The sequence below is a fragment of the Chelonoidis abingdonii genome, chromosome 4 (assembly GCF_003597395.2).
Source record: "Chelonoidis abingdonii isolate Lonesome George chromosome 4, CheloAbing_2.0, whole genome shotgun sequence".
Lineage (NCBI taxonomy): Eukaryota > Metazoa > Chordata > Testudines > Testudinidae > Chelonoidis > Chelonoidis abingdonii.
In genome coordinates this window covers 148194354-148208045 of record NC_133772.1, presented here as the reverse complement: position 1 = coordinate 148208045, position 13692 = coordinate 148194354, and the positions used below count along the sequence as shown (strand labels likewise).

The window sequence follows — 13692 nt, the reverse complement described above, 5'->3', positions numbered from 1 at the left end:
AAAAACAGCAAAGAGTCCTGTGGCACCTTATAGACTAACAGACGTATTGGAGCATGCGCTTTTGTGGGTGAAAACCCACTTTGTCGACATGCATCTGACGAAGTGGGTATTCACCCATGAAAGCTCATGCTCCAATACGTCGGTTAGTCTATAAGGTGCCACAGGACTCTTTGCAGTTATTGGTTTGTTTTCTAAGTAATCATTATTTCCCACTTTTAGTACAAAAAATAGGAGCTGTGCTTGTGCTATAAGAGATTTGAACATCACAGTTGCCATCTCAGATGTGACTTTTGCAAAACTAATCTCACTTTCCAAATAGCTTTAAAATGGTGGTGGTGATTAGAGAAGAACCTTCATTACTGCTGAGAGAATTAAAATTCTCACAGAATGTTCTCTCACCTGGTCTTTTATGTTGCTTCCACCCTGTTTTCTATTGAATTCTTGTACTTCCCATGGTTTAACTTGGCAGCTCTCAAGCACCAGGCTTTTGCCACAACATCCAATCACTTACACATCAAACAAACCAATCTCAGTCTCAAGTGTCATTAATAAAAGTGTAACTTTAGCCAATCATCCCTTCCCCATAATAACTAGTCTGCAAAAATACTGAAATAAGGCAACTAATTAGACAACAGTAGCATATATACAGTAGGAGGAATAACTAAGAATTCCTCTTTGAAATTAGAGGCACTGCAGCTGCTTTCCCAAATGGTGAAATTTTACCTTCCAAATCACTTTATACCACATGTGTATGGAAAGCTGAACATGTAAAGTCAATTGGTCCAGCAGAAAGAGTTTACTGCTGAGGAAAAAAAGTGTCTCCTAGTTTTCTGTTCCAGATACAAAGAACCAGCTATATGGCACAGTGCCTTGGTTTATTGAATTCCACTCTTTTTTTTCATCTGTTCAGACAAATGATCAGGAAGACTGAAAACCTAGCAAAAATTGTTCTGATTAGTTGTAACTACTGAGGGTACGTCTGCACTATGGGATTATTCCGATTTTACATAAACCGGTTTTATAAAACAGATCGTATAAAGTCGAGTGCACACGGCCACACTAAGCACATTAATTCGCAGTGTGTGTCCATGGTCCGGGCAGCATCGATATCCAGAGCGTTTGGCAACTGGTGGCGTAGCTATCCCAAGCTATCCCATAGTTCCCGCCAGTCTCCCCTGCCCCTTAAAATTCTCGGTTGAGAGCCCAGGGCTGATGGGCAATCATGTTCGCGGCGGTGGATCTGGGAGTAAAATGCTCACGTCAGATTCTTCCTCCCGGGAGAACCCGGCGGCAATCATTTTGTCGCCCCTTCCCTGGATTGCCCTGGCAGAGCTGCATGGCAACCATGGAGCGTTCAGCTTTTTTTTTTAGACGAGAATGTACTGGATGCCGCGGACAGAGGCACTCCGCTACACAGCTGCATTCATTTGCTTTTGCATATCGAGACAGTTACCAGTCGTTCTGTTGTTCTGCGGGGTAAATTGGCAATGAGATGAGGTTAATCGTCCCTCTGTACTGTCTGCTGCTATCATGGGCTGCCCTGGTCAATCGCCCGGGGGCGCAAAGCAAACTGGGATGACTCCCTAGTGCCAACCTCCCCGCATGTTTCTAAAAATACGCAGTCATCCTGGCCGTAGATATGGGCAATGTACTAGAGGAACAGGTTATCAGAGAAGCACCAGCTGCTCCATGTCAGATCCTTGCAGAAATATTGCTACATGCCATCACGGGCGCGGCCCCTGCAACAAACCCACATCCGTTGCTTCCCTTCTTCCCCCAAACTTCCTGGCTACGTTGCCTCAGTGTCCCCTATGTTGTCATTGAAAGTTATAAAGATGCATAGAATAAGAAACAAGTACTTGTAGTGAGATAACAATGAGGAGGAGGCAGCTCCGGATTCATGACTCCAGGCATGGGACATTCAAAGCGGTTCGTGGGGGAGAGGAGCCAGCATCGCACTGCTATGGATAGCTCCAGCAGTCAGAATCTTTTCTTTACAATAAAGGAGGGGCTGATGAAGCTCAGCCCCCAGTTGCTATGATTGAAGAGGTTACCGCCATTCTGTCATTACTGGGATACAGAATCATTCCTATTTTTACCCAGGCCGCCCCCCCCGGCCGGCCTTCACCTCAGGCCAGCCAGGGATATTCAGCATCTATCAAGCATTGGAGCACTCACGGTTGATAACAAGAACGGTTAACCAGTTCCTACTGCACCATCTGCCACCGGGGAGGGAGAGGAGCGCATACTGCGGCTTCAGCTTGTTAGCATCGCAATCTACCAGCCACATTCAGTAGACATAGTACACTGAAAGACAGTCAAGAAACCGATTTTCTTTTCCTTTTCTGTTCACGTGGGGTGGGGGGAGTAAATTAGGAGCTTTCCACTGAACCACAGGACAATTGTCTTGAGACCCTACAGGACGGGAGCTCAGCAAACGAAATGCAAAATTATTTCCGTGAGACTGCTGTGGACGGCGGGATAAGCGGGAGTCCTGCCAGTACCCCCTCCCCTCATGGGAGCGGTCCCCATTAGAGTCTCTTGGCTTCCCGTTACTCTGGTCACGCAGCACTTGTGTAGCTTCGGGAGATTTTTTCAATGCTGGCATTTCGTCTTCTGTAATCTGGAGCTTTGATAGAACAGATTTGATTTCCCATACTAGCGATCAGATCCAGTATCTCCCATACCTGTACATGCTGGAGCCTTTTTAGACTTCTGGGACTGCAATTGCCACACCGTGGCTGAATCAGAGCTCCACGCTGGGCAACACAGAAAAGAAAATCTAAATTCGCGGGGCGTTTTGCCTGTTTTACCGGGCCAGCGCATCTGAGTTCAAGATTGCTGTCAGAGTGGTCACAGGGTGCAACTGTGGATACTGCCCCGGAGGCCAATAGCTGTCTATTTGCGGCTACCGCTAACCTAATCCGGATACGATAATACGATTTTAGCGCTACTCATTCGGTTGAGGAGGAGACAGAAACCGATTTAAAGAGCCCTTTATATCGATATAAAGGGCCTCGTAGTGTGGACGGGTACAGCGTTAAATCGATTTAACGCTGCTAAAATTGGTTTAAACGGGTAGTGTAGACCAGGCCTGAGACCCTCATTCTTCAGACTGGAGGTGTCAGTTAGCAAGCCTATTCTCTAGGACATGCCATAGCAGAACCAAATCTTTCAAATGCATTATACCAGGCTTCAGCTTGCTGCTTGGAGCCTGAGAGGGTAAATCCTCATGTATTCCCCATGGATTATTACTATTCTGGCATAAACCAGAAAAGATTCTGATAAAGCTTTATTTGGTCTGAATATTTTTTCTTTGGTCTTAATCTAACAAAGTGGACCCTCTTCAAGCCCAACTCATCACTATTTTGGATATCTTATTTGAGGGCTACCAAAGATACCTTGGTTGCAGCTCATCAAGTTCAGTTATCTACACAATGGGCCTTGAGTTGTGCTGTTTTACAGGATAATTTATCATCTGTCTCCTCATCATCTTTTCTTTAAGCCACTCAGGGTATGTCTACAGTGTAAGTGCAGGGCTAGTAAAACTTAAGTAGCGGATCTTGGATTTGTTAATGAAACACTGGAGCATCTATACTCCTTGTAATCCTGCCTTGGGCTCCAGTGTCTATACTGCATTTTGCAGGCCTGAGTCCAACCACCCATATCCCTGACACTAGCACAATGTTGCCTTGCCTATGAATTGGCTAGCTAATAGTCTACATCTGCAAAACCCGAGTATCCCTCTCTTGTAGCCCTTTCTTCTCTGTGTTTGTTTTCTCACTTGTACATAGCTTGGTTTCATGACTCTGACAATGGAAGTTTCTCTAGATTGTGTATCAAACATCTATATGTTTATTTTTGGCTTCATTAGGGGCAGGAAGAAATTTGTACACACAGCCTTCATTCTGCCATGGGCACAAAACAGCCTGGTAGTTGCTCCAAATGAAAACTTTGAGAATTAATATGTAGGTGATATATAGTTCTGTTTCTGAATTTCCTTTGATTTATGACATTCAATTTCTTGGTTTTCAGACAAAGTGGACTCAGAATTACTGCAAGGTTACAGCAGGTACCTGCCGCATGATATTGTCATCATGACTGTAAAACTAGGCATGCTATTTGCTGTGATTTTGACAGTCCCTCTAATCCATTTTCCTGTAAGTACTCCTAAAAGTTTTGATGCTGGCACAGCAATTCCATAGTATGGTAATGCTAATTGTTTGCAGACTGCAATATTAGTCACATCTAGCTTTGTGTATCTTACTAATTTGTCAAGTCATTGATCAAAGACCTCATACTTGCATATGTTCCATGAAAACTCCAAAATAACTAACCACTAAGCTAATTTATGCTTTTTGAGACTGAGCTTAGATTTAAACTAACCCACAGCATTGTTTTTAATTTAGAAAATAAAGTACCAGTATTTCTAAAGTTTATTTGGTTTGATTTTTCTTAAATTCTGTTTTCCAAAGACTGTATGGAGAGGAAAATTGAAGTCAGCAAATAATACTCTGCTGCTAGTGATTTAACAAAAGTTTAATGTAGCTTTGTCTTCACGTAGTGTAGCATTTACTCAAGTTTTAGAGCAGTATTTATCATGTGGTTCTAAAATTTAGGGGACAATCTGTCAGTTTGTAGGGGATTTATATTCAGAACTTCATTTAGGTTTCAGGATAATGATACGTCTCTCTGGATGAACCATTAGCAAATATTCACATCAAAGTATATCCAACTACTACAATCGATATGCTCTTCATAAGGAGCTAGTTACATATATTAATGATTTGTGTGTGTGCACAATTTTGCAATAATTAAATATGTTTTGTTCTTTAAAGGCTGTGAAGTGTATGTCATATCTTCTATGACGTTTATATGTGAACACCTTTTTTTGGCTTTTGTTGAACTACGTCAATAAATGTTTTCCTCTAAAACGGTCTTTTCCGAGTAAAACCTGAGGTGTACTTTATCAAAATGGAAATTACAATAAGGCTTTTAGAATAAAGTTTTGTGCCTGCTTGATGATTTCCCCCCTTTTCGTTACATAGGCAAGGAAGGCTGTAATGATGATATTTTTGTCTCATCTTCCTACTTCATGGATTTGCCATATCCTTGTCACTTTAGCACTCAATGCAATCATTGTTTTGCTTGCATTGTATGTGCCCGACATTAGAAATGTATTTGGATTAGTTGGTAAGTTTTATTTTTTTGTTCTTGTTTGGGTTTTTTGTTTTTGTTTTGTTCTTTTGGGGATTATGGGGTTCTATTCTTAAAAGATCACACAATATATCTGCTTATATCCCTGTACCAGTCTTACTACAACTAAAATTTTTCTTACTATCTTGTAAAGGTTCTACCACATCTACATGTTTGCTCTTTGTGTATCCTGGACTGTTTTATCTTAAACTTAGCAGGGAGGACTTTATATCACGACAGAAGCTTGGGGTATGCTATTTTTCCATGTGTTTTTATTGTATGCAAGGATTCTCATGTTAGATACATTTTATTACGCTGCAGAATATGTTTTGCCTTTTGCACTGCACCCATTTTTAGCAGCCTGAAGTCTGCAATAGTAGTGGAGTTTGTCTTCTGCTAAGTTCTGTTTCCGTTCTCTGAGCTTATTGAAACTAATGTAGTCCACTTCTTTCATGAGCCTAAGCAGTGTAATATTGATCTGAATCCAAATTTCCCCAAAGTCCGGATCTGGAGCTTTAGATCAGATCCATCTGTTTTTAAACATGGTTCTGATATATTTTGGCCTTGTCCATGTTGTCCAGCCAACCCATGTTTGTGTGGAACACTGTTTATATGCAGTTCCCTAATAAACCTTCCTTGGCACAAGTCCCTTTTCCCCCTAGCATTTCCCATGGTTGATGCAACAGCTACAGCACTACCAGTGGTAACCATTGAGGGAGTTCTAATGCAAACAACATGCTACTGCCTGTTACCGTGGTCACTGTCATTTTAACCACCATATCAACTGAGAAAAGTTAGGACACAGTGGTTAAAATGCCAGCAGACCATCTACACTGATGTTTCCACCATTTTTATCTCCCCTCCCCCTCTCCTCCATAGAGTTGCACTAGGACTAGCAATTATGGGAAATCTAAAGTGAACAGGCTAGTATTGACACCCACGTACAGTTTAAAGTCTTGAGTATCTGGGCCATGTGAGTAGCTTGCGTAGATACAGCATGATAACATCAGCAGAGCTGGCTACAAATCGGTAATCTACTTACTGTTATAACAATTTTAATGCTGTCGAAAATAGAACACTGTTTCTAAACATGGTTTCCAGAGGGTCTGTCTCTGTCCACCCTGGCTGCTCTAGCAGTGTTTGGATGTGTTTAACTAGAACTGTCTTTTAAGTAGAGTTTAAATTCTGTTTCTTAACTTGCTTTGAGCCCCTGTGTGCATCGGATCAAATGGAATTAATTCCTTTCCAGGAATTTTGTTAAATATGCAAAGTTCATCTACACAGTTCCCAGGTGGATAGTGTGGACACACTAAACCAGTTTTGAAAGAGAATTCTTTGTGAAATCATTCCCAAAGCAGGCTTAGCTTAGTGTTCATATAGATGAATATCTTTCTGAATATATTTAATTTGGGTTGGAAAGAGCAGCTGTGTTTAAATACTTGGTTATTTTAAACATAACAGATGATTTAAAAATATGCTGTTGCGGCCTGTCAGTGCCTTAGAGGTAGAGTTTCTTTTTCATAGTCAAGGTCTTAACAGCAATTCTCAGAAGTATAAATTGAATTCTGCTGTTCAACATTCACTGCTTGTTTTTCTGTCTTCACAGGCCTGTGCATTGTTTATTTTTGGCATACTTGTTGGTCTCTTAAGTTTAGCCTTAATCATTTTCAATTGGATTAACCAATAAAATCCCTTCCATTGCTTCTTGAGCTGGACTTGAGAAAGACAATGCGAGCAAAGACTTCCATCAACATGTTACAAATTCTCAACTGAATGCTGGACGTCTTCAAGAAGAAGCCCTTCAAGAGTTGTGTATGAAACAAGTAACATTTTGTTTGTTTACTCTCATGTCTGTTTCTTTGACTGGTTTACTTCTTGCACAATTAAACTCTTCCATTCTACAAATATATTAGTCTTAAAATGACTTAACATTACCCAGATGAAGAGGTCACTTTATGAGAGGATATTATGTAGTGTGCTTACAATGCAAAAATATTTTGTTTAAGGCTTTCAGATTTTAAAGAGTCAGAGTCTGCATCTGCATCTGAACCGGCCCTAGCACCCAGAGCTGAAAGGGGCTATTTCCTGTGTTCTGGACTGGATTCAGCTGATTTCCCATGAGATGGGCAGATTTTACAAAAACTTGTGCCATTCATAATACTGGAAGTCTCACAACAGCAGTTATAAAAGGATTTGCATCACTTTCATTAAAATAGCTTACAAAATTTTATCACCCTCGTATTGAAATCTTGAAACTGATTGGTCTCCACACTGTTACGCTACCCAATAGAAAGATTTCCCCTTCCACCAGCATGTTCCTCTATTTGAAATTGCACTTTAAATTATGTATAGTTTATACATCAGTGTATTTAGACCTTCTTGGAGTGAGTCTGTCAGATAAACTCTGTGCCCTTCTAGGATATTTGATGTGTATTTTGAAAGTGCTAGCAATATTTTTTTTTTTTTTTGCACTTAAGATCTTCCAGCATTTCCATTACAAATGTATTCAAAGCATTTAGAGGCCTGATTTTTTTTTAAGCCCCCTAACTCTCACAGGTGTAACTCGGTTAGCTTCCACTAGAGAGACACTCATAAGTATTACAGCAAGAAGGAACTGTTATGATCATCTAGCCTGATTTGCATAAGACAGGCCATAAAACTTCATTCAGTGATTCTGGCTTCTAGCTCAATAATTTATGGTTGAAGTAGATTGTGTCTAAATTTTACCCTGGTGTAAATTAGAGAAGAATCAGACTCCAAGAGTGAAATCCTGGCGCTATTGAAGTTAATGGGACTTTTGTCTTATAGGACCAGAGTTTCATCCCACTAAACTCTTGCGTATCCCCTTATGCACTCTTTATGCTTAAAATGAAATCTGAATGCCATTTTCAGCACCAGTTGGACTTCCTCTGAGGTCTAATCCACACAATGCTGAAAATGGTATTGGCAGCCCAGAGCCAACATTGCTTATGCCAGAGGAGCTGAAACAGTGATAGGAATGATGGTCAATTTTTAAAAATGTCTTCGTTGTAGGGAATATCTTTTAAAATGAAAGCGCTCTAATCTATAGATTTTTATCTTCTAAGGAAGTTAAGAGTCCACAGAAATGAGACCTACATAAAGTTAAGTAATTAGACCTCAGACTGGAGCAGCAAGATTTAGAGGCTTGGAAACTTCATTATTTCCAGATGTGATATTTCTTTGAATCTGATTTACTACTTACTTTTACATCTGAAATGTAGAATAAGATACAGAATTGAAATGCTCTAAAGTAACATTTATGCAATTCAGCTGTATTTTGCAACTTTAATTCAAAGTAAACTCAGCTGACACAATTTTCAGTTGTGCAGTTGAGGGAAGTCAGATTTAAAGAGAGCTCTGATCACCAGCTCTAGTCTTGGGCCAACAGAAGGCCAAACAGGACTGCTTCAACTTCCAGCCACAAGAATGGGTACAGACCATTCTGCCAGCCCAGGATTCCTCCACGCCAAAGAGAATTCCCAGCTACCCTTTGAGTCTACTATAGAGACAGATCGATGTGCTGCTTTGATGGAGCAAAGTGACCCAATCAAGCCCCAGGATCTGACCTTGGGAGTTTTTGTAGCATATTTCTCTTGTCTTCGTGAATGAACATAATATATCTCAAGTATCAGAGGGGTAGTCTGGATCTGTAAAAGCAGCAAAGAATCCTGTGGCACTTTATAGACTAACAGACATTTTGGAGCATGAGCTTTCGTGGGTGAATACACGAAAGCATCCGACGAAGTGGGTATTCACCCACGAAAGCTCATGCTCCAAAACGTCTTTTGGTCTATAAGGTGCCAAAGGATTCTTTGCTGCTTATATATACCTCATGACAGTTTACAGTGTAGCCTTGAGCTGAACAAAACTGTTGGGGAAAGTTTGGGTACCTCTGAACATAAGAAGTTTCCTGCCTCCTTTGATCAAGGGATTGGCAATGTGGATTACTCTGGAAGCCTAGAACAAACAAACATAACGGAGGCTGTCTATCCTGCCTTTGATCCGTCTTGCAATTATTCCCATATTTTACTCCTGATAAATATCACTATTTTTTCTTCCCATAATATGTCTTAATTTCCCCCTTCTCCTAAATGTTCAGCTGCTCAGATATTTCGATGAGCAATGTAAAATCCTAAATCTTGGGTAACCTAAACCTAAATCTTGGATAGCTGTTACCCAGCCATCTTGGGTAAATGTGACAGTGGGGAGAGCTGTGAATCAACTACTTTTTTCATATGTGGCCTGATCCAAAGACCATTTGAAGTCAATGAGCATCTTTCTATTCATTTGAATGAGTGTTGAATCAGTCTCAATGTTTACTTGTAGCTTTTTTGCAAGGACACTAATAATCTACAAGAATATTAATCAAAATCAGGGTAATTTCTGTGAGGATTCTTTATTTCACATATTACTTTGCCCTGCTCTCATATCTTAATATCTGGTAATATCTGCAAGACATAATTATGGTAATCTAAAAAAGTATTTTAAACTGCACAGTAAGTTAACATTAAAAACTTAATTGGGTGAACTGGAAAGCTTATAAAAACCTGGCAAGATCTGCAGTTTTCTTATAACTCCCTGAAAAAAAAATGAAAGTTCTGCCCAGTATTAAATCTAATACCCTGCTCTTCTGAAAGAACTGGATTTACAATGGGGTTTGTGTGCATAATTTTGAAGAATGCACCCAAGGAAATATCTGAAAGCATATGAACATGCCAATGCTATATTTGTAATGGTTTCCCATTTAAAATACAAACTTTACACTGTAATATAGGTAAACATAACACTTTTAACATTGCTGGGTATTGCCAAATAACTAAGCTTTTAAATGGCTAATACTAGTTTATGAAGTTAATACTCTGTCATAAACAGATAGCTACGGGTTAATGTTTCTTTCACCTGTAAAGGGTTAACAAAGGGAACCAAACACCTGACCCAGAGGACCAATCAGGAAACAAGATTTTTAAAAGCTCACGGAGGGAATGTTTGGGTGTGTGTCCCTTTGTCTGTGTCTCCTGTCTGTCTCTCGGCTATGAGAGGGATCTTTCTATCTTCAAGCTTCTAATCTTCAGTTTCCAAGTTGTGAGTACAAAGGTAGAAAAACAATAGGCTTTTATTGTTTTTTTTTATTTACATGTGTGTAGTTGCTGGGATGTTTAAATTGTATTTCTTTTTGAATAAGGCTGTTTATTCATATTTTTCTTTTAAGCAATTGACCCTGTATATTGTTATCTTGATACTGAGAGCATTTTTATGTCTTTTCTTTCTTTTTATATAAAGCTTTTCTTTTTAAAACCTGTTGGATTTTCTTTTCTAAGTGAGGCTCTAGGGGATAGAAATCCCTGTGCCAGGATTACGGTCTTTCTCAGGGAAAGACTGGGAGGGGGAAAAAGAAGGAGGGGGGAAGGTAAATTGCCCTCTCTGTTTTGTAATTCAAGGAGTTTAAGTACAGTAATCTTCCAGGATAACCCACGGAGGGGAAGCCTGGGGAGGAAGTAAAGAGAAGACAAGGGGAGGGGGGTTATTTCCCTTTGTGGTGAGACTCAGGGCATCTGAGTCTTGGGGTCCCCCAGGGAAGGTTTTGGGGAGACCAGAGTGAGCCAAACACTGGAAATTTTTGGCTGGTGGCAGTGCTATCAGATCCAAGCTGGTAATTAAGCTTGGAGGTTTCATGCAGGCACCCACATTTTGGACTCTAAGGTTCAGAATTAGGAATTATGCTTATGATATACTCCATTAAGGGGAACGGAAGCAATTCACACCTCTGTTGGAGCTGTATTATTTCAGCCTAGGTGCAGAGTAGTGCAGACAGCAGTGCATTGATTTATAGTATTAGGGTTATCTTCACAAGGAGAAGAGTTTCAAATGTTTTTTTAAAAGAAATATATCTATGGGAAATAAAGTTTGGCAGAACCTAAAATCTGGAGAAATAACCTGAGTTTCCAGAATACCTACACTTCTATTGTCCTTGCTCATATGCTTGCCTATATTGTGGGAGAGTCACTGGATAAAAGCTACCATTTCTCTCCCCTCATTAATTATATTGATACTTTATACCATTTTTTGTCCTCATGTCAACATTATCTTTAAAACTTATGACTACCTTATAAATAAGTTAAATGGAAATAGAGGGAAAAGTGGACCATGTGTTTACTGAGTCGTTAGCACTAATGTAGCTACAGTAACATAGTGATACCAAAAAGAACAGGAGTACTTGTGGCACCTTAGAGACTATCAAATTTATTTCAGTATAAGCTTTCGTGAGCTCCAGCTCACTTCTTCGGATGCATAGAGTGGATACCAGTACAAATTCTCAGTGTAGCTGCATTGCATCAGTGAAAAATAGGGCTTGCACCAATGCGACTTACAAGAGAACTGGATGAAAACTGTTCATTTAATTTTTTTATGAAAACAAATTTTTAAACACATTTTTTTTGTATGATCATTTCTGTTTTTCATTGATATTTTTCAAGTTTGTGTTAAAAAATCAAAAACCCAAGGAAGAAAAATGCACTGTTCAAAAAGTAGGGAAAATTTTTCTTTGAACATTTTTAAAATAAAGTAGCTCTTTCAACTAGTTTCACTTAGCCAAGCGAGCTCCATTTAGTGCTAGCTAATTCAATATGTCTGTTAGGTGTTTGCATGATAATGTTACACCTGTGCAACCCCAGACGGTTTGAACCAGTGTTCCCTCCCGATCCCCATGCTCATAATCTTATGTATTTTTTTCTGTAGTTGGGTGTGGGTGTATGTATCCTAAATGAAAATGCTGATCATTGTAAGAGATGCAGATGAATTGGGAGAGACATAAATGATTTGGGAACATTTTTAAGCTAAATAAATCATTCTCTCTCCCATTGTCCTTGCCCACATATTTTGAATGCTGATCAAATTACAGAGCTATCTGTGTTTAGCTCAGTGAATATGATATTTCTTTTCTAGTCCCTCATTACTGTAAATGTTGGAAACAAAGTTAAGGAAAATGAAGTTATGAAAAAAGGAGCTTGCTTGTACTCATTGTAACATGTTTTTAGTTTTTGCGAAATGCTGACATGTTTCTATATTTTAATCAGTGCTATCTGGTAAGCAGTTTGCCTCTTAATATTTACATAGTGCTTCATTGTCACAGCACTAGAAATGTAATCTAATTAAGATTTTCTGCTGTATATATCCCTGTATGTTTAACACAGTTGAGTCTCTTATGCCTTTCATTTCACTACGTGGTAGGTCTGAGGCCTTGTCTACACTACTGCGGTAAGTCGACCTAAGTTACGCTACTCTAGCTATGTGAATAATGTAGCTGGAGTCGATAGCTTAAATCGACTTATTGTGGTTTCTGCGCTGCGTCAACAGCAGTACCTTAATCATCTTGTTCCGGTAGAGTACTGGAGTCAACTGGAGAGTGCTATGCGGTCGATTTAGCAAGTGAAAGACCCACTAAATCAACCCCCGCTGCATCAATTACAGCAGTGCCAATCCCCAGTAAGTGTAGACATGGCCTAAGATGAACTGAATAGTCATGTTCTGATGTATATTTTTGTATAACATTCCCATTGTTTTCAGTTGGACTGTCACTGTGCAGAAAACGTTTTTAGTTTAACAGCCCAACTATTTAAATATGCATTGTACAGAGGATATGGGATGGAATGTATAGTGTTTGTTTCTGATAAGTGTGGTGGGAATTGTCCCTCTTTTTGGACAATTCCTTCCATGCAGCACTTGGAGGCATGCCTGGCCAGAATTCTGAAGTAATTTAATAAATGTCTCATCAATTTGAATGCATCGTATTTCACACTCAAGAACAGTAGAAATTACATCCTACTAATTATAACAAAATCATTACGTACTGGTGCAATGCTATCGTTGTCATTTTTGTCACTGTTCTGATAACACCCACTTTGAGATACATGCTTAAACAGCTGATGTTTACCATGTTTTCATGAGAAAGATAACGAGCTTGCATCCTATTCATACAATTCTCGTGCTCTGTGAAAATGTAATTTTATGTGGGTAAAAATAGTGTATAAATTTAGTTCACAAAACTCATTTTTTAAAACATTGTGAAGCACCTATTTTACTGGAGACACTAACACTCAGTATAAACCTGGTTCAGACTCAGGGCCCTCGTTATGAAGACAGTTTTGCCAAACATGAATTCAGATACTTTTTTCTTTCTCAGAGGTATGAATTTCTGTGTATGTGCAAATAAACTATGCAACAATGTATGATTGTGGAAATAATTGTATTTAATTTATTTTATTGACTATTAAGGAATGCTGTTAACAGCCCTAGAATCTGCGATGTATAAAAAGAGAAGATGATCTTTGATTTTTTCACTAATGTAACTGAGTTACTAGTTCAGTTTAATTCAGTAAAATATCAGATTAAACTAAACTGCTGTAAACACTGTTGAAAAGGGTTTCAGTGTACTAAACTATCTAGAGTGGCTCATAAACATGGATGCTGACCTCAGGG

The 13692-nt window shown here is 39.3% G+C and overlaps 1 protein-coding gene across 4 annotated transcripts in view; it reads left to right on the top strand.

Annotated features, from left to right (window-relative positions):
* Positions 1 to 7101, top strand: part of SLC38A6 (solute carrier family 38 member 6) — a 67416-nt gene extending 60315 nt beyond the window's left edge. For 2 of the 4 annotated variants that reach the window (XM_032789196.2, XM_032789195.2), the window contains 4 exons: positions 4036 to 4160; positions 5049 to 5193; positions 5351 to 5445; positions 6803 to 7101. In XM_032789196.2, coding sequence (XP_032645087.1) covers positions 4036 to 4160; positions 5049 to 5193; positions 5351 to 5445; positions 6803 to 6883 — 446 coding nt within the window. In that variant the 3' untranslated portion in view covers positions 6884 to 7101. Of the gene's footprint in view, positions 1 to 4035; positions 4161 to 5048; positions 5194 to 5350; positions 5446 to 6802 lie in introns of those variants that run through there. The other 2 variants (XM_032789197.2, XM_032789198.2) reach the window with 2 other exon arrangements.
* The last annotated feature ends 6591 nt before the right edge of the window (positions 7102 to 13692 follow it).